The 25,242-nt window shown below is 42.2% G+C and overlaps 3 protein-coding genes across 3 annotated transcripts in view; 2 read left to right on the top strand and 1 right to left on the bottom strand.

Annotated features, from left to right (window-relative positions):
* LOC121176304 (proton myo-inositol cotransporter-like) overlaps positions 1-526 on the top strand; it is a 44,770-nt gene extending 44,244 nt beyond the window's left edge. Inside the window, exon 10 of the mRNA XM_041030354.1 lies at positions 300-526. Coding sequence (XP_040886288.1) covers positions 300-526 — 227 coding nt within the window. The remainder of the gene's footprint in view (positions 1-299) is intronic.
* A 3,161-nt stretch (positions 527-3,687) lies between these two features.
* Positions 3,688-6,978, bottom strand: LOC121176576. Its single transcript, XM_041030667.1, has 9 exons — positions 6,563-6,978; positions 6,054-6,175; positions 5,801-5,958; positions 5,652-5,724; positions 5,514-5,547; positions 5,290-5,317; positions 5,094-5,188; positions 4,061-4,733; positions 3,688-3,961 (listed from the first exon to the last, which is right to left on the bottom strand). Exons 1-9 carry the CDS (start codon positions 6,629-6,631, stop codon positions 3,744-3,746), a joined length of 1,470 nt encoding a protein of 489 aa, XP_040886601.1. The 5' UTR covers positions 6,632-6,978; the 3' UTR covers positions 3,688-3,743.
* Positions 6,979-8,684: 1,706 nt separating this feature from the next.
* Positions 8,685-23,897, top strand: LOC121176181 (ATP-binding cassette sub-family D member 2-like). Its single transcript, XM_041030184.1, has 10 exons — positions 8,685-9,878; positions 10,828-11,008; positions 11,463-11,584; positions 15,416-15,578; positions 16,395-16,489; positions 17,596-17,741; positions 18,780-18,925; positions 19,937-20,021; positions 20,536-20,661; positions 20,825-23,897. Exons 1-10 carry the CDS (start codon positions 8,934-8,936, stop codon positions 21,027-21,029), a joined length of 2,214 nt encoding a protein of 737 aa, XP_040886118.1. The 5' UTR covers positions 8,685-8,933; the 3' UTR covers positions 21,030-23,897.
* Positions 23,898-25,242: the final 1,345 nt, after the last annotated feature.

Raw genomic sequence — 25,242 nt, 5'->3', positions numbered from 1 at the left:
AGAACTAAAGAAAAAAAGGATGATGACGTTATCGTAGAAATGGTAATGGTATATAATGTAATGCACACATATAACTTTTCAGCAGACACACACCTGGGTAGGAGTTTTTAGGTGGTCAGCATCTAATATTAGCTGCCCTCAGGATCTCCTGTCACCATCACCTGTTTCTGTTTCTGTTTATGAGAACAACAAACTTGTTTAGAAAAAGTGTCAGCTGTGGAAAGTTGTGACAGTGTGTCTCTTGTGTTAGTGGGTGAACCGCCTTAGTGACAGTGTGTTCTTTTGTTTCGTCTTCCCAGGAGCCTTCTTCCTCTACTCCAGCCTGGCCTTGCTAGGTTTCATCTTCATCTATGGCTGCCTGCCGGAGACCAAAGGCCGGCGTCTGGAGGAGATCGAGGCGCTGTTCGAAAACCAGCTGTGTTCCTGCGGCGCCTCCGATTCAGACGAAGGACGGCAGGTTGAGTACATTCGGGTCAAAGGCTCGAACTACCATCTATCAGACAACGACGCATCCGACGTGGACTAGGCAGAGTTTTAGTGTCGGCAGCCTCCCTCTGGGTGTTTCAGTAGCTGTGGTGATACCTGAAACATGCAGAGTGGCTGGCTCTGTGTTATTGATGTTATATTTTTTGTGTGTGGCCTGAGGAGTCACTGATTCTTCTCACTATGAGGTAAAAACAAAAACGAAAGGGTTTAAAAAGCCTTTTGTTTGTATCAGTAATGTGAGTTCACTTTCAAATCAGTCAATTCAGGAATCCAAAAATCAGCGAAGATGCTTTAGTTCAAGTACAAGTGTTTTGTTTTCAGCCTAATCTCTGAATTGAGGATGAACTGACACCAAATCTGGTTTAGTCAACGGCAGAACTCTCAACCATGCACGTGGAAAAGGCTAAAACATTCCTGTTCCTCACATAATATACCTTAACATAAATACATAAGAGGTCCAGTGTCTTTTTCATGGACTCTTGGGCAGGAAACATGACTGTTTAACACACACACTGAAAATACAAAATATAGGGGACCCGTCCTCTCTCATGTCCACCAGTGGTTACGTACTTTACATAAAGAGGGGGATGTGGCTCAGTGTCAGGAAAATTATGTCCCCAATATTTTGTACATTCAGTAAATAAACATGCATAACGGTTTATATATGATGTTGTACGTACAGTCTGAAAAGTATAACGTGACACAGCCATCCGACAGCATCACGTCCGATTTGGTTTCTTTTGAAAACGGAACAGTAAATGTCTCAGAAACCAATATTCCCGTTGACATGACAGCAGTTGTAACTTACCATCGTTCTATAGTACCATTATGCCTTTCTACATGAAAACACATCTCAGTTAAACGTTGTTCAAGCTTGTAGCATTGCACATTAACGTCAGTTCCCGATGATGACAGAAGTCTTAGTGTTTTTACGAAAAGCAAAGATGTACAGTTTATCGTTGTAAATTTAGCAAACTTGTATTTGTCAGTGGGTGCCTAAACAAAACCACTTACCACTGTAGTAGCACTGAAAGGAATATATAAGTTCTGTTGCATAGTGTGTTTTATTTATTTATTTATTCATTCAAATAAGATTCATTTCCTCCATCAGGTTTGCAACAAATTACTTATTGTGTTTGCATAGTCTGTTTTTGTTATGTTTTAACATAATACTATGGAGAGTACAGTTTAATGTCACTCTGTCATGAGGTTTGCCAAAACCTACACTATGAATCAATGTTATAAACCCGTGTGTGTCGTGAACCGTAGCTGGTTGTAGTTGCCGGATATACTGAACATTTAATAATCCGGCAAAGACAGCCAGTCTGTTCCGTCTGTAGCGGTAAAGTAAAACCTTAGTTTTATGATTGAGATTTCAAGTATTTCATTCTATCTTAACATGATAATATTAGTGCCTGTGTGTTGTGAAGGTGCCTAACCGCCATTTTTCAATCACGTTCCCTAAGTGGACATGTATGTGTTACGTCATGTTATGATAACTAAGTCTACATAGCTTTTTTTGTTAATTTATTTGACATGTACATATATGCATTTCAGCTGTGATGGGATATTATTTTTTTACTATCATTTCACGTATTTAGATTTTTGTCTTCCTCCATAGCCTTATGTACAAATTAGTACAGCATATCATTGACGTGGTTCTTGTGTCAAACGTCGAGGATTAGGATTTAGTGTAATTTGCCAGTGTTGTTTTGTAAAGTAAAACTGTGTGAGGTTACACCGTGTTAGTCGAACACACATAGTTTTTCAGTGTATCAAAAACTGTTTGAGAGTTAACAGCGGAGTAACTTTATGTAACAAAACAAAACCGGTAAATAAGGCGTTAACAGACTGCGCTGTTACTGCTGTTCAGTGAACGGGGTTCTCACGGCCAAGGCCGAGGACAGCCTGTAATTCATGGCATGTGGGTCCAAACCCATCTTGAATTAACCCATTAAAAATTTAACAGAATTTTCAAGGTGTTACATTCAAACATACTGATGCCTGTAGAAATGATAGATCAGCATAAAAGGAACTAGCACCATGTTCCTCCAATAGATAGTAGACAGTAATAACATAGCACACTAGCGCCCACACATGGAAACTGTCCTTCAACAACAGTTAGAGAACATAAACACTGATTTCTTAAAAACACAGGATCATGTTCAGTATATTATTTAATAATAAATATGTAGATTATAGTTGATATAGATTTTTGAGTGATTCCCAACCTCACAAGCAGTCGCTGATTTCCATTCTTTTCAATAAGTAATGAAAATCAACTTACACAGACTTTAAACTTGCTTGATATTAGTATAAAATCATACGGAACATTTAAAATAACACAGTCTTTGCACAAATACTATGAAAGGTCAACTTAAACCTGGTGTGTGTTCCTTTAAGCCAAATAGCCTTCATCATTTTTGGTGATAAGTAATGATGAGAAACATCCTCTATATCCTGTTTATTAACTTAGACCAGTTTTTCTGCTTTGTGAGTAATAACTTTGCATTAGTCCTTCCCTAAAACTGGCTCATTGTCAACTAATGCAGACTAATATCTGTGGGCTTTAAAGTGACGAAAAATAACCAACCATGATTCAAAATGTGAAGGTAGTGTTTTAACTGTTAGTTTCATTCGGTCCAGAATGAGTTGTCTCTTAAACACACACACACACTAGTTTTGTACTGAGAGTATTATTACAGATAAAACACACACAGATTAAGCCGTCCGTGACGCTGATTGTGTAATGAAAACTTGTGTCGACCAAATATTTAACGTGATTGTTTCAGGCTGCACCTTATCAAAGGTAAGTGTGGTGTCCAGCCCTTAACATCCAGTTGTGTTAACACTGTCCTCACACCACAGTGGGGACATTTAATGTGTACTTATGGTGAAATGGTTGCAATTTTTTTCTATGTGAGCCAACTATGTGTGTTTCTACCGTTTACGGGGACCTACAAAAATACAAATAAAAAAGAGTGCTGTATAGTTTATTTGATTATTGTTCAAGCTGTAAATGTTTTGCTAGAGTTTATATTCTATTAAAAAAATATCATGAAATCTTAACACTTGAATATGTATATGGGGAAAGAAATAAACTTATGAATCAGAGTAATGCTTCAGGGCTTTATTTCACTGTGTCTCTATCACAGCATTTAGAACAATCACTATGAATATTTTATGTGGTTTTAGTGCTTCAAACAAAATAACGCTTTGAATTAAAAACACAAACACAAACAGAAGAGGCATGTTTCTTATTTCCTGCTGCCTCCATCCTTATCATTCTTCTTCCTCTGCTTGAGCAGGAGCAAAATGTCGGCTATTTCCTGAAGTGTTTCGGCCTCTTCTGGGGGTCTGTTAACTCCTCTGGTGGCAGATGTGACCTCCTCCCTCGCGTCATCTGAGAGGTCTTTCATCAGAGGGCCATTTCCGTGTCTGCCTCTCTCATCTCTGCCCTCTTCATTCTCCGTAACTAAATCAGAAACAAGAGGGCAGGAAAATCAGTATGTAACAACATCAGTGTTAGAAGTTTCTCTGTGTACACATGAAGTGATGCTCAGTCATCTTGTACCTCTGCCATCTAGAAAGTGGTTAATGGATCTCTGGAAAACTTTTCCATTGCTGTTGTTGGCAGTGACTTTGTTCATACTGCTGCTGCCTGACAGGGAACCAGCCTTGAATTTCTTCTTGCCCCAGGGCGTGTGCTTCCCTCCACTCCCCGACTTTCCTGATGAAGCTGTGTGTGGCTGTGCAGCAGTACCTGTCTGCCTCCCTGTGGCTGGATGTTGTACTGACGTGTCAACAGGTGGTAGGTACAAGTTGAGCCCAGGGGCTGTGGATGTGCTGTCTGCAACTACGCTGCACTGAGTCGAGGCATCGCGTGTCTCAGCTGCGGGGAAGTTGATAGTTTGAGTTTCAACATCTCTAGTTTCGCTGGAAGTTTTTTGGCATTTGCAGATCTCTGAGCTCTGAGTCTGAACCAGAGGGTGAGGAGATGCAAACTGATGTGTGCTGCTTTCTGTCTGTCGACTATTACTTCCTAAGGCTTTATCTGGGCAAACCACTTTCTCCATAATTTTCTGATCAGCTCTGAAGTTCCCTCTGAATGGAGTGAGAGGCCTAGGCTGGGAGTGTCTTTGTTTGGGTTTCCCCTGTGAGCCTTGGATCACAGCCTCAGAACAACAGGCTTGTTCCACATATGAAGAAGCAGAAGCCTGGAGACATGGCTGACAGCATTCTTCATCCTAAAACACAGAAAAGGAAAAGGAAAATACAACAGTATTTATATCAGATATTGCTATAGAAAACAGTGGAGACTGATTCAAACTGAACAAGAAATGATGTTGGAGCAGTAACAATGTTTCCAGGGCAATGCAGTGCACCATGGGAAAAGCAATGCATCAGTGATGCTGTGCAGAGAAAATGTTAGTGTTAATAAGTGTTGATGCTCAGTGTTAATTATTGCTGATTGGATAATTGTTTTTTTCTGCTAGTACTCTTGTTGTTTTTGTTCAGTTTGTTCAACAGAGTGTTGACAGTGACGTTACACAATTTAATTAAGACCAAACAAGTTGCACAAAACTTCCCAGTGTAACTTAACTTACATCATCTGAGTTTGAACTGATGTAACCTCCACTACAAGAGTAACTTGGCGAATATCCACAGCCATTCATGGGGCCTGTGTCGTGTCCGGGACATGCTGTGGGATTTAAAAAAAAAAAAAGCTATTCATTTATTTTTCCTCCTCCAGCATTTACACAATGAATGGGTAACTCAGTGGGAGATGAGGAGGACACTTACAAAAGTTTATGTCGCTGCAGTTGGAGAGCTGAGAAGGAAACAGAACTGACATGTTAAACTGCAACTGCAGCGCAGTGCAAAGTTTGCACCAAAACCACCCTCTATCAGAATAAATTACAATTTGTTTTCTATCAACTGAATGTTCGTTCCATGACAATTACAAACTCTACCATGTGGTGGCAGTACATGGCTGCCATAACACACTGATGTATGAGGAAGCCTACCTCCATTCCCATACACTGTGAGTCAGGGACAGTTCTGACAGTAAAGATTAAGAAAGAAAACTCAACATAAGAATGAACTGAAAATATAATTCATATCAATAATGATAAATTGCTTCTATATGAGGCATACAAACTTACTGTGGTGTTGAAGATTTGACTGGTGTTCCATCTTTGAGGCATATCTTTGACTTTGCACGCCCAGATTGACAAGCTAAAATAAAACTGAATGTTAACCTGAGGACAAAAGACTCATTGTGCTTGTTTAAACGTTTTCAAGCAGTATTTACCTTCATTTTCATATTCTTCATTACTGAAGCCTCTAAAGATGTCCTCCTCAAAATGCTGCTCAGTTTCTGATTGGTTAAAAATGAAGTCCAACATGGGCTCCTTGTCCTCTGGCTGGTTAAGAGAGAAGTGTCTTGCACGGTCTCTTACCTCTGTTTCACTGTGATAACACACATGAGCTTAGAGTGGTTACAAACATGACCGGTTAATTCAAGGATCGCAAATAATCAATGTACATCTTAATGGCGGTCTCACTTTGGTTCTGGACCTCCAAACAGGACTTGGGTGGGTGTCTCCAGTTGGTAGAGGGGTGGGTTTGATCCACAGGACCAGGACATGTCATCTGTCATACCTCGAGGCTGGGAGAAAGGCTGAAACTAGATTTATTCATTAGGTTTTAGAGTAGCACCATTTAAAGGACACTGATACATTTTAATACCCAAACCTATCTGAAAGATAAGGTGAAATGCAAAGTGGGATTCTAGTCGGTTGAACGCTTATATTTTGTTATGAGCAAAATCTTTGAAAACCTGTTTAACAGCACCAACATAAAGGCAACTAAAGGCTTCACGCTAGCCAAGAGTAAAAATACTTTGGGATGAGTATCAGTAAACGTCTTATGGTTCAATAAATATTTTTCCAAGTAAGAACATTCCAGTTGCATTTCCCTCCCTGACTTCCCACTCTACTCCAACCGTGGAAAACTGTTGTTTTATTAATGTGAAATATTCCTTTGAAAAATATAACATTTTCTTTTTCACTACCTTGATCTGCTCCAGCCCTGAGGTGTCCCAGGGAGAAGGGGAGCAGTGAGGAGGTAGCTGTGTCTGCATCTGGCCCCTCTGCTGAAGCTTCAGCTTCAGGGGGAATGTTCCTGAGGAGAGCAGTTTGATTTGGCCTGAACTGACTTATTACAAATGACATTCTCAAAGTTGCAAAGTAAAAATGCACAATTAATATTATGTGATTTTATTTCATACAAGTCTGATCTATAAAATACTTCACAGCACCACCTTGGCCTGAGGAGGCCGATGAAGTCGAGGAGAAGGGGCTGAGGGGGTCAGCTAGATGCGGCAGGTAGTCAGACGCACTGATGTCTGAGAAAGCTGACTCCAGCACTGGCGACAACTAGTTGTACAGAAAAATGTTCCTAACATTTATTTGTGTTTATAACTCAGTATGAATAACTGGAAATGAACTGCCGGAAATTAACTAACCTGCCGACACTTGAACCCTTGTGGAATGACATGCCTTGTCTTTCTCGTTCCTTGAACACTATATATCAATATAGAATTGACACTGTAATTTAAAAGGTGACTTGTCATTAAAAGGGTATTCATTATTCTTATAACAAGTATTGATCACTATTAACTCTTCCCACCTGTTACTGAAGCTGATTCTACTGCAATTAAACTTGGTGATATTGACAAAATCAAATGTCAGAGTATTCTTAAATACCTCAACGGCTATAGTGTGAATATAAATATTCTGGTTTTGACAACAGGTGCTTTTAGACAACCCATACTCCAGCTGTACCTATCCTGAGGCGGGCTCTCAACAAGACTCAGCTGTGATGGAGAACAGGGACTCATTGGGAGTACCAGGGGCTTATTTCCCTTACTGGACCCTCCTTTACTGCTGCTGAGAACTGCTACTTTGGGAGGATCTGAAAAACATACTTTTTAGTGCAATCAGGTGCCATAGTCAGGTATTAATGAATGTACAGTGGTGGAGACAAGTCTGTCATCATATATAATCAATATATGTTATATATGCTATATGTTATTAATAATAAAGATAATTTATTATACCCCTGAACTGATGTAATATCTTTAATTTCAGCTTGTTTTGGCATATTTTTGCCAATCATAACTGTGTCTGCCTGCACATGCTGTTACTTCTCACCTCTATTTTCTTTTTTAGCAGCAATCTGGTTGACAATAAACAAAGTCACCAGGTCCATGCTACCAGAACCAGAGCCTCTTGGGGATGCTGGCAGAGCTATTCCCAAGTGTTTCAATTTCTGTTGCATTTTTCTCTTTTCAAAGAACTCCTGGTGGAAAAGAGCAAAACCTGAATATTTAGCTGGACGTATGGAGAGAAATTACACCTGTTACCCTCTTCCAAAATCATGGAAATATTACTTGACTGTCTCACCCTCTGCTTTTTTAAGTCATTCTTCATCAATAACCGGTTCCTGCAATGAGAGTCGTTACAGTGTTCACGTAGTTATCTAATGTTTATAGGCTAACCCTAACATTAGCATGACAGCTAACCAAAACATTCCTAACTCTCTTACCTTGAACCCCCAACCCAGTTCATTTTCAATGGCTGCAACTATCAGAGGAGCAAATAAACCTTCAGTGACGTGAGTGTGAAAAAGCTACAGTTAATGTGTGTGTGTGTGGAAATTATAGTACACTGGTAGCTTAATGTTTTTGTTAGGTAGCTAAAGCTAAAGCTAAAGCTGCTGTTTAAAATATGTAAAAATGCTCGAGGAACTAAGACTATCCTGCCACGAGCCACTCAGTAACGTCCGTAATCATGAACGTCTTTTAACTACTGGTGTAAAAGCCGTTAGTGATTGGTGTTACTCCCAATAATACATTTTCGTTGAAACATTTTCTTTGCCAAAAATGAAATTACAAAGATATCATGTAAATACACAGTGGACAACGTACAGTAAAGAGGAACATGTTTACGTCCATCACGCAACCAATCGTGCTTTTGCCGGGGGCGCGACCAATGAAAAAAGCCGCTGCAGAAGCGTAGGGCGGAAATAAGTAACGTCAAGTTAGCGGAAAAACGACTACAGTAAGTCGTGAAGTCAGGAAAACTGGTTTAAAAAAATAAAAACACACTCTTAAAGGCGCGGTTCACGTTTCCTTGCAGTATAGAGGAAGTCTGCCTTGCGGTTTTATTTTTGACAGATAAAACCGGAAGTGTAGTTGGTGTAGCTTGTTGTAATTGACGCTGGTACTGAAATGAGCAGGATGTAGCGGTACATGTATCGGGCTCGCTTCACATCAATCCAGCCATCAGAGGTCCGTCTCTCTTTTTATGTCGACGCGGTAAGTCGGGCTTGGGGGATGGGTGTTGTAAGGATTGTCAGCAGAGACGACTAACGTTTGAAAAATGTCCAACATCCTCGATGCGGCGTCCAAAGTGAGATGGGACCGCACAGCTGCGGCGAAGCGAGCCGTGTTTCTTGCGGCGGCTGCTTACGGTGTCAAGACACTGTACCCCATCATCTGCAAGCAGCTGAGCAAAAACAAAGATCCCAGTAACAACCGCCGGGTTTCAAAGGCGGAGAACGGCGCCACTTGTTCGGGGAAAACGCAAATAGATGCCCTGGATCACAGGAAGCCATCCCCGGGGGTAAATGCAGAATTTTTCAAGCAGATCCTCGAACTTGGTAAAATCCTCTTCCCCAGGCTTGTCTCCAAAGAGCTCGGTTTGCTCTCTTTGCACTCGGTGGCGCTGATATCCAGGACGTTTTTGTCTATATACGTGGCGAGCCTGGACGGCAAGATTGTCAAAACGATCGTGGAAAAGAAACCCAAGAGCTTCATCATCCAGCTGATCAAATGGCTCCTCATTGCCATCCCGGCCACGTTCGTCAACAGCGCCATCCGGTACCTGGAGTGCAAACTGGCTCTGGCCTTCCGCACCCGGCTGGTGAACCATGCCTACCGGACCTACTTCACCGATCAGACCTATTACAAAGTTAGCAACATGGACGGGAGACTCGCCAACCCGGACCAGTCCCTCACTGAGGACGTCATGATGTTTTCCCAGTCGGTGGCGCATCTCTATTCTAACCTCACCAAGCCTATACTGGATGTGGTGCTGACCTCCTACACGCTGATCCAGACCGCCAGGTCCAGGGGGGCCAACGCCAGCGGACCGACCCTGCTGGCCGGGCTGGTGGTCTTTGCCACGGCCAAGGTCCTGCGTGCCTGCTCGCCCAGGTTTGGGAAGCTGGTGGCCGAGGAGGCTCACAGGAAGGGCTACCTGCGCTATGTGCACTCCAGGATCATTGCAAATGCTGAGGAAATAGCTTTCTACAGGGGACATAAGGTATGCAGAGGTGGATGGTGACACATATAGAGGGTGCTTTTATTGTTACTGATATGCAACAACAGTATAAGCCACAGTGTGGTGGTAATTAACAAAATTAATTCCATATTCTCTATTAATATATCATTAAAATACAGTTTTTAGTGTGAAAGTCCAACATACAATTTAGTCAGTCTACATAAAGGGGTTAAATCATGGCCTGATTAACCTGCTTAGGATCCTGGGGAAAAAATTTGCCTCAAATTTCCCTTTAAAGATCCTGCACACAGCATCACTTGCATGGAAACCCAGACACCAGCCAGTGCTCCTGCACAGGAACACTGCTTGGTCCTGGGTTTTCTCTGTGTCAGTTAGTTTGTGTTACTATCATGAAGCACAACTGTATTTAGGAAAAAGCACCACATGTAAGTAAAAAGTGCACTACACAATAGTGCAGGATCCAGCTGATCTTGTTCTTTCATGGTGCAAATCCCCAAATTAATGTCCAAGTAATCAGTTACCAAACAGGACCTCACACAGTGGACCCAGGTCTTTTGGGGCCCCTGGAGGTCTCAGGCTCTGGGGCAGCTGCCCACTTTGCTCAGCTGGTAGTCCATCCATGTTGACTGTATTAGACAAATTTAACACTTAGTTTTGTTTTGCGTGACCTCTACTCCAACCTTTCCATTCCTACAGGTAAAAGCTTTTTAAAGGCAACATGGCACATTTTAGATCATCTGGATTAATCACAACCAGTAAGAAAGTTAATATGATGCCATAACATGTGCATATCAGTGTCATCAGATGGATTATTGCACACAAACAGGCCAGCTGGTGATGATGGGGACTTCAGTCAATACATGTTCAACCTTAGATTAATTGCACTGTCACATTCCACACAATGTAGCATCACAAAAAAACACATAAAGTCGTTATTCTGCTATATAGTGTAACATAATGTCCATTGTAGGTGGAGATGCGTCAGCTGCAGAAGTGCTACCGTGCTCTAGCGGACCAGATGAATCTGATCCTGTCCAAGCGTCTGTGGTACATCATGATCGAGCAGTTCCTCATGAAGTACGTGTGGAGCAGCAGCGGGCTCGTCATGGTGGCCGTGCCGATCATCACAGCCACCGGCTTCGCAGACAACGGTGAGAAGGCTATAAGCACGCTCTTGATCTTGTAACATCCAGCTCATATATCTCTTGATAGTATCTTGTGTGTAGAGGTGTGCATGCATTTCACAGCGCACCTCCAAGCCAACAGCTTCTGCTTCCTCCTCAAGGAAGAGCCGATTAGCATGTGTGAAACAGCAACAGCCTCCCACACCTCCCTGATGACATTTCAGCAGCATCAAAAATAAAGCTATAAGAGAGTCCCTTTGTATGCTGTGCTACTGTTCTAGTGTCACTAAAGCTATTTAAAGAACTTATTTCCATTCTAATACTCACAGACACAAGTGTGGGAATGTGATGTCAACAGGCTCACATGGGCCTTTCAGTTACAGTAAACCACAGAGCTAATGTTTTTCTGCTTAGGTAAACATATCTGTGGTTTCACGGTTTCTTAAACCACTTGTCTTTCGTCTCTCTGTCCATCCTCTAGAAACAGCCGATGGTCAGACGCAGGTGATGGTGAGTGAGAGGACGGAGGCTTTCACCACCGCCCGTAACCTCCTGGCCTCAGGAGCGGACGCCATCGAGAGGATCATGTCCTCCTACAAAGAGGTGAGGACGCCTCATGCTGAAGTTGATGCAGCATTGCTGGAGTGCAGTGAGTCTTTGTGTGAAGGGCTGGGGGTGTCTATCTATCTCCACTTCAGAGGCCCTCCTTACCCTGTAGTTCTCCTTTTTTTCTATTGAAATTAAAAGACATCCATTTTTTTTGCAGATAGTCACTGCAAATGCACTTGATTGACATATATAAGCTGTAAAACAAGCTATAAATTGCCGGTAGTAATCATATTCATTCACAAAAACTGTGATTTATTTTGGAATAATCTTGCTGAATGTATGAATGTAGCCAATCCACCATGATGGACCTGGCCTTCCGCTGCGCCTAGACAACTGAAACGCACACATTTAGAAACAATTAGTTAATCAACTGAAAATTAATGTGCAACCGTTCTGGTAATCAAGTAATTGTTTGCCCTTTTTCAAGCAGTTATGGAGTGTTGATCAGACAAAACAAGGTATTTGAACACCTCGTCTTGGGAAATTGCAGTGGGTATTTGTCTACTATTTTCTGACATGTTCTTTAATAATCCACACCAATGTTCTATCATGATTTTCAGAATATGATAAAACACACCAGTTCTGTAGGGGGAAATATCGGGGGACCTGTCAGACATGGAAAGAAGTCCACTTGGCAGTTCCATAAAAATGAAAATAGATTGTGGATCAGTGCTCCAGTTTTCTGATTGAGAGCTAAACAAGGCCACTGTAAGATCTAAGTTTCCACCTTAAACAGCACATTTGTAATGTGATGTGTTGAGTCTAAAAGTATATATGATTTGTCAGTTGAGTTTCAGGTATTCACATGATGGGCAGATGCATAATCGTGAGTGGATGGGGTCATTTCATTGGCCAGCGTTTCCACAGACAAGTGGTTGAACAGACGGATGGGGTGGGATGAATGGATTCAGAGACAGAGTGACAGATGCTTACTGTATATCCATCCTTCTCCTTTCACTCTTCCCCCCTGTGAAGCTCACCGTGTATGCACAGGAATGTATTTGGGTCCAGACTGAAAAAAAAGCAAAGAAAGAAGTTCAGTGAATGAAAGGCCTCGTTCACTGAGGGCCAAATCCCTGATCTCTCGTTGCATTTTAATCCAGAAAAATAGCAAGACCCATTCATGCATTCTCTCTCTCAGGCTGCATTTTGAGGTCCATAAGAGGATTTGGCTGCGGCACATTTGCGGCGAGGCTGTATTGCAGTGCAGCTGGTTTGTACTTGTCTACTTTTGATCATATGCCCACCCTGTGTTTTGGTGTGTATTTTGTTCAAGCTATCCTGTAATTCCCTATGTAAAAGTATGCAGCATTTGAGCAAAGGTCAGGTGAGCAAATCTGTCTGCGTGTGACTCGCCTGTGAACAGTTTCAGCCGCCTGCGCTTGTGGTGAAGAGGAATTGAAACTTTTTAAAAGTGTAGTGGGTTGTTGTCTGCTTCCTTTACAGTGAGTCACCTCCTCTCAAAACCTTCCCATTGTTCCACTTCACCCACAGCAGAATGAGAACACGCAGGGCCGAACGCACACAACAAGCTTGACTCTCCAAACACAACAACACACACAGCTTAAACTGCTGTGAAATTTCAGAAAACGTGTCCCGAGCCGATCCTTTCATTTCAGCAACGTTCAGCTCTGTGGCAGAGCAGACTGTCGTGACTGTCAATTCAATGCAAATATCTGGTGCAAAACAAGATGCGAGTTTTAGCCTGCACGCAGCTCCGCTCTGAGAGCGTGCTGTGCGGAGCACAGTGAGCGGCAGCAAGCCCCTGCATGCAACGCCAAGAGATGTGCAAGTGTGTTAGAAATTTTAACAGGCAGCGGGGATGGAGCACATTCCTGAGGCGGTGTGCCCTCACTCACGCCTCCAAACACTCTGCCTATTTCATGTAACAGTGTACAGAGTGTCTAATTGTTTGTTGTTGTGTGCGCCAGTGGTCAGATGGTCCTGTGACATGTCCCAGCTCGTGGTAGCTTGTTACTCATCTTGTAGATCCATCTATGTTTTGCGCTTTTGTTCTTCGCAGGCCTGTGCGGCTCGAGAACTGAGTCTTATCTGTTTAAAACCTGTCTATGAAAATTCTCAGAACATTTATGTTTTAAAATCCAACTGTTTGATCTGATTGGGCCTTTGATATGTGATAGACTCCGTTCGATCTGATTATTGGAATAGAGTCGAGTCGAACAAAGGAATCTTTCTAATGGGCATCAGTTCCTCAAGATTGAATCTACTGCCTTGTGTGTCACTGTAGGTCAGCCAGCAGTGAATCTTGGCGTTGTGTGTGTATGTGTGTGTGTGTGTGTGTGTGTGTGTGTGTGTGTGTGTGTGTGTGTGTGTGTGTGTGTGTGTGTGTGTGTGTGTGTATTCAGAGCTCCTTCTCTCAGGGCTTAGTGTGGCTGTGAATAATCCTCCATCTGTTGATGTTTGAGCCCTCACTTCTGCATCTCTTCCTCACTTTCCCCCCTCCCTCCCCCTCTCTCTGTCTGTCATATTGTATGTGCGCTTAAACACTTTTTTAGCAAATGAGGAAGGACCATTATCAGATGAGCTGTCATTGTTAGATGAGCTGTCATTGTTAGAACAAGAACCACAGCAGTGTGCACTTGGTCAGCACCTGCTGTACATTCTTTTTGGTGCCCTGAGGACACCTGATTTGTGCATCAAAGTGTTTTTTCTTTTTGAAAACACTGTTTTCTTTGGTAGTTATGTGACCCATTATTAACCTACTTCCTCCAAGTAGCTGAGAAAGTGCTTACGTGGTCTTTATGCTAATGTTTAAAGACTAAATTGAATGTATTGCACCTGCACATGATTGCACAAATGTCAAAGAAGCAGGCTTTAAAATGTTTAAACCTTAATTTCCCTCATTAAAAATGTGTAATAACACCAAAGTACGTATTTCGCTCAGAGCGCTGACACACACACACACACACACACATATAATATATCCTAAATGAAAGCTGCACTGAACCACTGTTGCTTAATCAATACATATTTTCTTCACCTTTTCACACAAGGAACACAGTGATCACTGTCCTTCCCTCTTTTCATTTGTGCTTTGCTGTCTTCCTTCTCTGAGCCAGGCACATCTCTGTGGTCCCACATGGTGTCTATGAATTCCCAGAATTGGTGTTTGTTGTTTAACACAGCCAAGCTGTGTCAACAGCCTGCATTGTCTCGCTGCAGGGTGCAGCACCAAAGCCCAATCAGGAGGGTGATTTTTCTCTTGGTTTTTTTTCCTCACCTTATGAGTTTCATTATATTTTAGTGTGGAAAACCCTCCAGTTGCTTATGAAGACGTTTGTTTTAAATGATTACAGTCGTATATCTTCTAAACTTAATTATGACCCTCGTATTTTTAATATATTCTCTGTGTCTGTGTTTCTTTGATGTAATTGAGATATATACTTTTTCATTCATTCTGTCTCCCAGAAGCCATCACACTTTATGTACAGTAGGTTGTAGGTCTGTGTGTGTGTGTGTGTGTGGGTGTAAATATTTGTGCTCACTCTACACATTGTAAACTCTGAGAGATTATAACTGATCCAGGAGTAAATAGAAAAAAAAACAGTGTTGCAGGCAGTATGACTCAGTATGTAGATACTGTTTTTCTATTGTAATTACTATTGTTTTTTCCAAATGAGTTGAGTTGTACAAATTCTGCACAGTTCCTCTGGTTGAGACTCAATCATGATTTGTCAGCACATGTCCATGACAGTGACCTCTCTCACAGTCTGATGTTCTCCTGGGTCACCCTAACATCCCTCTGACATTTACCGGAGAATGACCTTTGACCCCCCACCCCCCCGTGTGTGTGTTTTGGGACAGGTCACAGAGTTGGCAGGCTACACTGCACGTGTCCACAACATGTTCGAGGTGTTCGAGGACGTCCAGAGGGGTGTTTACAAGCGCTCCTCTCTGTCAGCCACAACAGGAACAGAGAAGAAGAGCAAGCCTGAGATGCACATAGATGGACCGCTGGAGATCAAGGGTAGGCCTGTTCTGCTGCATATACACATGCACCTCCTTCTGGATTAAAATACACAAGAGTGAAACAGGTAGTTACCAGTTTAGTTTGCCAGTCCCATCCTCTGCACACGGCTGCAACGGCTGTGTTGCTCTGTTGAGCAAGCTTTTACTACATCTGCTGCCTGCAGCATGAAGCAAGCAAGGGGCTGTGGTTAGTTAGCCCCAGTGCATTGTGTTCACTTAAATAACCCCAAGTGAAGTCAAACATTAGTCAGTGTTGCATCCACGGTTCATCGTTAACCACTCTGCACACAGTTTTCCCATAGATTTGTGTGTCTAAAGGAATCTGAATCAGAAAACATCAGCGCTGAGTTAAAGGGACAATATGTGAGTGAGTCAGGTTAAAATACAGTTCGATCTCCGGAGCATCTCATTTTAGTGGTTCTGTCGTAGCCACTCACTGTTACCACCCAAGAAACAGGTTTCTATTGCAAAAAATTCATTTTCAACACTGTCAGTTCATCAATTTTAGAACCAGTCAACAGCATCAAGGTCAAAGGTCGGATTCATTGCACAAATATCCTTGTGTAAACATCATTTGACCCCGGAATGAATCTCCTGTTAGAAAGCACTGTTTAGCAAAGAGATAAGTGAAGTGGTAAAGAGGGATTTTTTCATTTTAACCCCATAATTCCTGCTGTGTAGGTATTATCCCATCCATATCCGTGCTTATGCCTTGGCTGAGAAAGTCTAATCCTTGATTTCCACTCTAATACACAGTCACTCACTATTTTTCTGACCCCTCTTCTCTATGTCTTTCTTTCTTTTGTGTCTCCAGGTGAAGTGATTGATGTGGACAAAGGCATTGTGTGTGAAAATGTACCAATTATCACGCCCAGTGGGGATGTAGTTGTGTCTTGCTTGAATTTTAAGGTGAGACAGCGCTACTCCATTATCCTCAGGCCTACTGTAACTCAGCAGTTTTGCAACTATTGTATAGTGATTTCTTTGCTGTAACATATGAAAGAGCAGGACAATGGTCCTTTATTACAGCACCAAATTCTACTTTATATTAAATTCTGATATTAGCTGATATATTTGCACACACTCAAGAGTTTCAGCTTTTCTCTGAACCCTACTTCATCATTAAACCCCCTGAAGACTTTGCTCTTGGTGGCGTTTATTAGCACTTAAGAACAATCCTCTGTGGTCTTATTAGGAGAGAGATACATCCTTTGGGTGTCACGTCGCTCCCCTCAGGCCACTGGCTGCGGAAAAAGAATTTTGTGGTGCATATCACTTTCCACACACTTCAAATGTTATTAGGATAGTGATACCCCCTCCTATACACCTATAACACACTGTGTGTAGATATAAAAATTGTCCACATTTTGTATTTTTTTTTTGTCCAGGCTGTATTCAGGTCATGTTCTGTCTATTTCCCTCTCAAAGTTCAAAGAGGCTGAGGGTCTGCTGATCCCAGCGCCCTGTTCTTCTTCATGTGTAATTGAGTTAGCTTTCATAAGATTTCATTGCTTATAATTTGATAAAAGCAGTGATTTTTCAAAGCTGGCTCCAAAGTTTGATCTAAAAATGTTAAGCCACCCCCTTCGTGACTTTATCTGCAGAGTAAAGGTTGTGGCTTCCACAGTCGCCCTGGCCTCTTGGCCTTTTGGTGCATAGCACAAAAATATGTTTACACTGTGCCTACACCCACAACTTTAAAACTTTAGCGACTATTTTTGGATCCGTTGGTGAGATCATTTAAGAGCCAGCTAAAATAAAGCTAGCCACAGCTAAAGCAAGCATTTTAAATCATTTACTAATGAGATACCAAAATCAAGAATCTCTGAGGAGAATTTTTGTTCACACAAAGTCTTCTTGTGTTCACATTTCGGATCTCCTGTGAAATAGTCATATGCTGCACATCCGCTGATCCTCCCTATCTCTCCACAGCTTTATATCCTAATGTCTTACTGTAATGATCCTGACGGACGACTCCACTCCAGGGGGATTAATAAATTGTCTTTCCGTTTCAGGTAGAGGAGGGCATGCATCTATTGATCACGGGGCCTAACGGCTGTGGGAAAAGCTCTCTGTTCAGGATCCTCAGCGGCCTGTGGCCTGTTTACGGCGGCCGACTGCACAAACCCTCCCCTCAGCATATGTTCTACATCCCTCAGAGGTACACAATATCCCACTGCAGTGAGTTGTAGCAAACTACACTGAAAGATTTGATCATTGCGCTGGTGAACGCTACCAGTAACTTAATCCATTGTAACAGGACCTGTTAGTGTGTGTGTGTGGCTGCCAAAGAGAAACCAGACCAGTGGCCACAGTGAAATATTTACCGCCCTATACTTTCAATTACAACAATTTCTTCATTATACTACTTTTAGTACAAAAAATATAGGAAAATTAGGTTTAAAGACCATAAGTTTAAACTATCTGAGACGTTTGTGTGTTTTAATGAAGGGTTTTGCCAGTTGTATTGCAGTCACGCTACAGTAAGTATCATCAGCACGTTAAGTGTGACTTGCAACAACCTCAGCCATGAATCCCTGCAGTGCATCATTTGTTCCACTGATCTGCACCACTGATCACTGAATTATTAAGAGTAACTGGAATAATCCAAAGTTTAACTCCTGACTCTTCAGTGTTCAGTTTATTATCATATATGACAAACATGAGCAGCAGATAGTCACATGAGTGATAATCAAAATAGTCACCAAATTGATTTCCTCTCAGTCGACTAATTGGTTCATTGTTTCAGGTCTATGGTTTATGTAGCAAGGCGTATTTTTGAAACATCCCATTCCACAGAGATTTTTTTTCTGAATTTCTGACAGTTAAAATGATCAGTTTGGTCCTTCAGCTGAACTGAAGTGAACCAAGACAAAGCTTCAAACGTAATCTTACCCAGACCTGCTTCGAGCTGCAGACTCAGCGGACTCCCTCCTGCAGAGCAGTAAATATTTTATAAATTGGATGAGACGGCCACCTGGCAGCTGTAACTGAATCCAACACACTATCTGCAAATGAAAGGGCAGAAGCATAATGGTGACGATGTCTTTTCCTTTTAGCATTTGTGTTTTTTAAGTGTGTTAAAAATGTGGCTCTTTGTCAGTCTGTTCTTTACTTTAGCATCAGGAGCGCTTGAAATGAAACAGGAGGTTAACAAAGACACACTGAGTGGGTAATATGTATGTGTGTGTTTCTCCAGGCCCTATATGTCCATGGGTTCACTGAGGGATCAGGTGATCTACCCAGACTCTGTGGAGGACATGGCTGCCAGAGGCGTGAGTGACAAGGACCTGGAGGCCATCTTGGACATCGTCAACCTCAACCATATTGTCACCAGAGAGGGAGGTAGGATGAGTAATAAAGACAGGAAACTGAAAACTGCACCAAAGCTTCAGATAGCTCAGGGGACATCAGCAGATTAAAATAAAATAACCACTACTACAAATCTGAGTCTTATTCAGTACTGCTGTGAAATATCAGAAATCATACATCTTTTACTATTACAGCTTATAAAATTAAAAATTTCATTTGCAAACTGTAACAGCAGTGCAGGTTTTTATTAAACAGACCTGGTTATTTCCATGTACCAGCCAGGAGCTCGATCTTACTTGTGGGGTATTACTTGTATTGCCTAAACTCGATTCTGTGGCTGACTGGCAGCCACTCTCTTCTCTCCCTGCCAAACAAACAGGCCTATTGTTGAAACCCAGTTACTGTACAAAGCTTAGAGGTGCAAGAGGGTTTAATGTATGAATGGCTGCACTGTGAAAATGTTGGGAAAGGTCTTTGTCACACACACACACACGCAGATTAATTCACACGTATGAAGTCACAGATGTAGGCGCGCATGCAATATGACCCAACTGCCAGGGATTATCTGTTTCATCTTTGAAAATGTCACACACTGTGTGCAGGAGGAAGCGGACTGACTGTTACACCGCGCACCTAAACTGGTTAAACCTTTTAGCAAACATCAAACAAAGCAGAATGTAAAACCTATTTACAGACTGCTTTGTTTGATGTTTGCTAAAACAAAGCAGTCTGTAAAACCTGTTTACATTTTAATTATTCATTACAATAGTATATATTTTTGATGAACTCTTTATGTTAAGCTATAATGTATCCCGGAGTTTCCAACGTGGTCAGATAGGTCCATGCACTTTCTTGCGACCGCACTGGAAATTTTTTTTTGTCCCATCATGCTTGAAAAAGCCGTTCCAGACATCTCCATTCTGATGTGGATGCAAAATATTTGCGAAAAATATTTGCTCTCATTATCTTCAGCCCCAAAATATCTTTAAATAATGTCTTGGGGGCAAGTGTCAAAGTTGTATAACGTCTTCTTTTTTTGTCCAGGCTGGGACGCTGAGCTGGACTGGAAGGATGTGCTGTCAGGAGGCGAGAAGCAGAGGATGGGCATGGCTCGCATGTTTTACCACAAGTAAGGAGAAGCAGCGTCGTTGTTGTCTGTCAACACACTGAGGCCAGTTTAGCCATCATGCACTCGACATATGACGGACCTGGTGGGGAAACTGCCAACTTTACCTCTGACACGAGAACAGCTTTTTACCCACGCTAGCAGCAAGGCTCCAGGGGCGGCAGTGTTGGTCAGTCCACTGCTTTGGTTTAGACTGAAACTCTCACAAGTTTAATTTTCTCCAATATTTTAGTGACTGAACAGCTGCAAAACTATATTCCCATCAGCCTTACCATGTAAACACACCCAACCAAAGTCAACTATCACTTAAATCCTATCAACTCAGCAGAACAAAAGTTTTTTTTTTCTTAAAAAAAGTCACCAGTAATTTAGCAGTGTTCATCTTCCATCTGAGGTAACAGTTTATCATTTTCCAATGTTCTTGTGTATGCACACGATCTGACTTAATAGCCAGTCTCATTAGTTAGCAGCTGCATTGATAGCAGTTATTAAAAGCATTTTCCTCTGCGTATGTCAGGCCTAAATATGCCCTGTTGGATGAGTGCACCAGTGCTGTGAGCATTGACGTAGAGGGAAAGATTTTCCAGGCTGCCAAGGACGCCGGCATCTCCCTGCTCTCCATCACACACAGACCGTCCCTGTGGTAAGACACAGTTGTGTTCTAGTTCTAGTTTATTCAGTTAGTGTTGTCTCCAGAAATGGAGGAGAAAGGAACTCAATCCACCATAACATTTTAAACTCCTGAAAGACACACGTTTTTTTTCCCCCCCACCCTCTCACTTTAATTCCTTCCTCTCCACCTCCAGGAAGTACCACACCCACCTGCTGCAGTTCGACGGGGAGGGAGGCTGGCGCTTCGAGCAGCTGGACACGGCGACGCGCCTCTCCCTCACCGAGGAGAAGCAGCGGCTGGAGGCCCAGCTGGCCGGCATTCCCGAGATGCAGCATCGCCTCAACGAGCTGTGCAAGATCCTGGGAGACGACTCTGTCCTCAAAACAGCCGAGGAGTGAGAGGGGGAGAGAGAGAGGGGAGGGAGGGATGAAGAGGCCCCGAGGGGAAAAAGAGACAAGAGGGAGAAGAAGAAGAGAAGAAGCGAGGGGGAGGAGGAGGAGGAGGAGGGAGATGGAGAGGCAATGAAAAAAAAAGAAGTCTGGCGGGGGTTTGTTAGTATTTTTTTCAGGTTTCGATTTTTTTTTTTTTTTTAACTTGTTTAGATCTTTTTTCCTTTTGCTCCGAGCCTGGTCCGTCAAAGCAGGACAGCTTTTAATGCCAACTAGTCTTTCAGCTCTCCTTTCCCCTCTCCCTCTCCTTTTAATCTTTCCTTTACCCTGCTCCAGTGGGAGAAGTGAAGGGGGAGAATGAAGTGGATTCACAAGTATTACCCCCCCCCCCCCCCCCCCCCCCATGTGACGCACATGGACTGCATTCTCAGTTGTAGATTTTAAATGTTTGGTTTTAGCGTTTGCCACAGTTCAGAGTGGCGGAGCTGATAAATCGAAATTTACCAGGATAGTTCATTTGTTTGTTTTATAGCACTTTACTCTGCTTTTAGAGGGCTGTTTCTGTTTGTTGTGGTAGCTGACAGTCAAATAAGGTGCATTTTAGCTGGAAAACTTTTAATATAGAACCATGAAAATGATGTCCGAAGCAGTATTCCATGCCCAGTACTCCGGGTTCTGCAGGATCCATGCTTGTTTTTACCTCCACAATTCCGCCGTAGATTTTAGTTTTTACCGACCTTAATGTGACCTCTTTGTTTGGAAAGGTCAAAAGAGACTATTTTTCAAAACGTCACAATATGCCTTTGCATGGTTTGTGTATATAACCTCTGTACAATCCCTTTCCTTATACCTCATCCGGGCCCTTGGTAGGTTATTGCAGACCCCTGAACCTCTGGCACTGGCTCAGTTGCAGACTCACACGAGGCTAGCAAAGAAAAAGAGCCAATCAGAGGTCTATTATTAGAGCAATTAGTGACGCGGGTCTGACTCCAAAACTATAGGTTTCTGGTGTGTTTAACAAATACAAAGAGCTAAAGAGGCCCTCTTCAGAGGAAGAGGAGCAAGGGGTGAAGCTGGTTGTCTGTTCTGTCTGTGAACAGTCACACATGTAAAACACACACTGCACATGGGCAAACAGGTAGCCATTCAGACAATGTAGCTGTTAGATACACGCACACACACTGGCCACCTGTCGAAGCTCTCCCTCCACCCGTGTCTGACACAGAACACACTCTGGCTTTGTCAGCAGTGCCGCTCGTGCTCTGTGAGCCTGTTTAGATGCATGATGGTACTGGACAACGGGCTGATACACTATGCCAATCAACAGCTTACGCAGTGAAAGGAGACTTCATATAAACCTGATAATGATGGAAGAATTACTTTATTTCTCACCTCTCTACAATGGAGGCTGATGTTCCTTTAATATCATAAAGTGTATGTTTACATGCACGTAAACATCCCAGATTATATTCCACATATTGTTATGTTATAATATATGAGACCTTATTGGGTTATTCCTAATTTGCATATTTCACAATTGGGCTTATATACAGGAGTAGAGATGTTAGGGGCGTGTTTATAGAGTGAAGACTTTGGAGCTCCTTTCACTTTTGGCTCAAAGACACTTCAGCAAAGTTGTTTCCCTCTTGACCAATGACCGTCATGAGGCAGCATTGGTTTTTCTAGTTGCTGTCAAAGTTAGATTTTATTTCCTCATTTAGCCTCCATGTTTGTTACCAGCAACTTACCTGAAGCTGTGATACTGTGAAATGCGTGATTAACATCATTTTTGTTCTAGTGAAAAACACTGTGTTCTCATGTGGTGGTTCTAAGCTGTGGCAGCAGCTGCTTGTGTTTATAGGTTTGTTTGTTTTTGTTTGTTTTGTGCTTCAGATCTGTGTACGTGCTCACTGTTTCCTGCACAGAGAGGCTGAGGATCAGTAGACTAGGCTGATTTTTGCCCCTCAGATTGTACTGAGTTTAAATGGGATGGGAGACCATATGTTCCATTGTGCCATTCATTTATAGTCCTCAGATTTCACCATAGAAACAGGGAGTTTTATATGTGGTTCCATTCATCCTGGGCCTAAAGCTGCCGGAGTAGAAGTCTCTTTTATGCTGTGTGACACTAGAGGTCTTACTTGGTTCACCTTTAATTTCATATTTCCTCTGTGAAATTCATTTACACATGTTGCACCACATTAGAAACATGGCTATAGTGAAATCTGTATGCATTTGTATGAATGGCCCAGATGTTTGCACAAACAGGGGAAACACAGGACTTGTTTTTCTTATTCTCACACTGTTCTGAAAACAGGACTCAATCCAAGTCACTTCCCAGCCTGAGTGACTAGCACAGTGTAATAATACTAAGTCATCTCACTGGTTAACGTACCACTGGTTTGTTAACATGGACGCCGACACCGCCCTGTCGGAAGAGAATGGACAATCAGTCACATCATCAGCAGAATACAGACGAGTGTATCTGAGACAACACCATGGTTTGTTATCACCATTCAAAGAAAGAGGGTGAATGAGTACTAATTTTAGGTAAACAACTACACCTGCATTATCTAATTTGATATGGAGCTTACAACGCGTGTTGTTTCCTATGCATGTTAAAGTTTAATGACTCCCTCAGGCCTTTTGTGAACCTGAGCTCTGACTGCGTCCAAGATGTCTAAAAGTGCCACGTCTTTGAAACCTTTGAAACCTCCTCTTTTGGCTTTTGGTGGACAGTTCAAGAAAACAAAAAAAAAAAAAGATTTTAGACCATTTGAATGCAGCCGTGGTCTGCTCAGGGTGATGGCTGCCAGGTTACCTAAGGACAAACTTAGATTTTGCCCCCCCCCTCCCCCCAAATGTGAAAAAGAAAAATAATAACTGAAATGTCACTGAATTCCTTTAATATCTAAAGGACTGATAACTGTTTTGCTCTGTGATGGTCATGTAATGCAAAAGAAATAATAATAATTAAGCTTTCATTTGGTACACAAGAGAGCATCATGGGCATTACTGTAGGTCTTCAACATGGCATGGAACGCCTTTTAAACGGCATAATGAACAAGAGACACAGACCTGAAATAGGTCATGCGTCCGTGCTGTCGCTCAGACTGTGTTGACAGGAAGGCAGACGAGCCGCTGAATGATACAGAGTCTGGCACGTGACACATGGGAACATGAGGTACGGAGGAGAGGGTGCCTGAAATACATAGGCATGAATAATAGGCAGTAATTTAGCTTTTTTTTTTTTTCATTTCACTCTGAGAGGATGGCATGAGAAGCGATGAGGTGAAGAAGATCCTGCACAGATCTTCTTCTTCTTAAATTAAGATAGTTCACCACTGAAGTGAGGCCTATTGTGGCCTCCTTCAGTGTATGACCCTGCTATATACAGAAATGACATCCTTACTAACAAAGCTTTGACTCTGAAACTTTCCTTCGATCATCCCTTTTTGTAAGTAAGAGATTGAATGTATGCGTCATGTATGATGAAGCAAATCCTAAGGTTACGAAGACAATGAATACACGTGGTTCGGTCACACGGTTCGGTTTCGTTTTTGTTTGACAATTAAGAATTTTCTAATTGTGTTGATTGTGCATGTGATGTTATTTTACTAGAGCCACATTGTGGTATTTAAAGTTGGATTTACTTGTACGCCTGGTGTGTGTGAACCGGGATTATGTGAAAGGAAAATGCTTCTCAAGTTGACATTTCATGTTATTCCAGCGTCGGGGGACAGTCAGATCAGTATTTATGACAGGTTGAGAGTTTTTGAGATATTGATTAGACTGTCCTGGAAGTGATTCTCCCTCAAAGTCAGGGATTACTACAGTTTGGATTTCATATTAAGTAACTTTAAAGAGAGCTCTGTTTGCAATCAAAACTCCCATATTACTATTTTATATTCTGAATTCCTGTAACATTAGCCCAGACCTCCTTTACCGACATCTCATTGTGCATGTGTAGGAATCTGTATTCTTTAACCTTAGAGTAAAGGGAGGTACATCGACATAAAGGTCATCTGTTCAAAAATCATGTGCTAAGGTCACTTTACTTTGAAAGATGAAGATGTATTTTCTTGTAAATAAAACAATACATTGCAGCCTCGAAGAATGGGTCATCATGTGTTCATTTCACCTTTGAGGATTCGCCATCTCTCTGCACACATGAGCTCTTAGCAGCTCTTTGAACGTGACAGAAGGTGTGGTGATTCTGTTG

The sequence above is a fragment of the Toxotes jaculatrix genome, chromosome 22 (assembly GCF_017976425.1).
Source record: "Toxotes jaculatrix isolate fToxJac2 chromosome 22, fToxJac2.pri, whole genome shotgun sequence".
NCBI classification, from domain to species: Eukaryota; Metazoa; Chordata; class Actinopteri; family Toxotidae; genus Toxotes; species Toxotes jaculatrix.
This window is presented reverse-complemented; position numbering and strand designations above follow the sequence as displayed.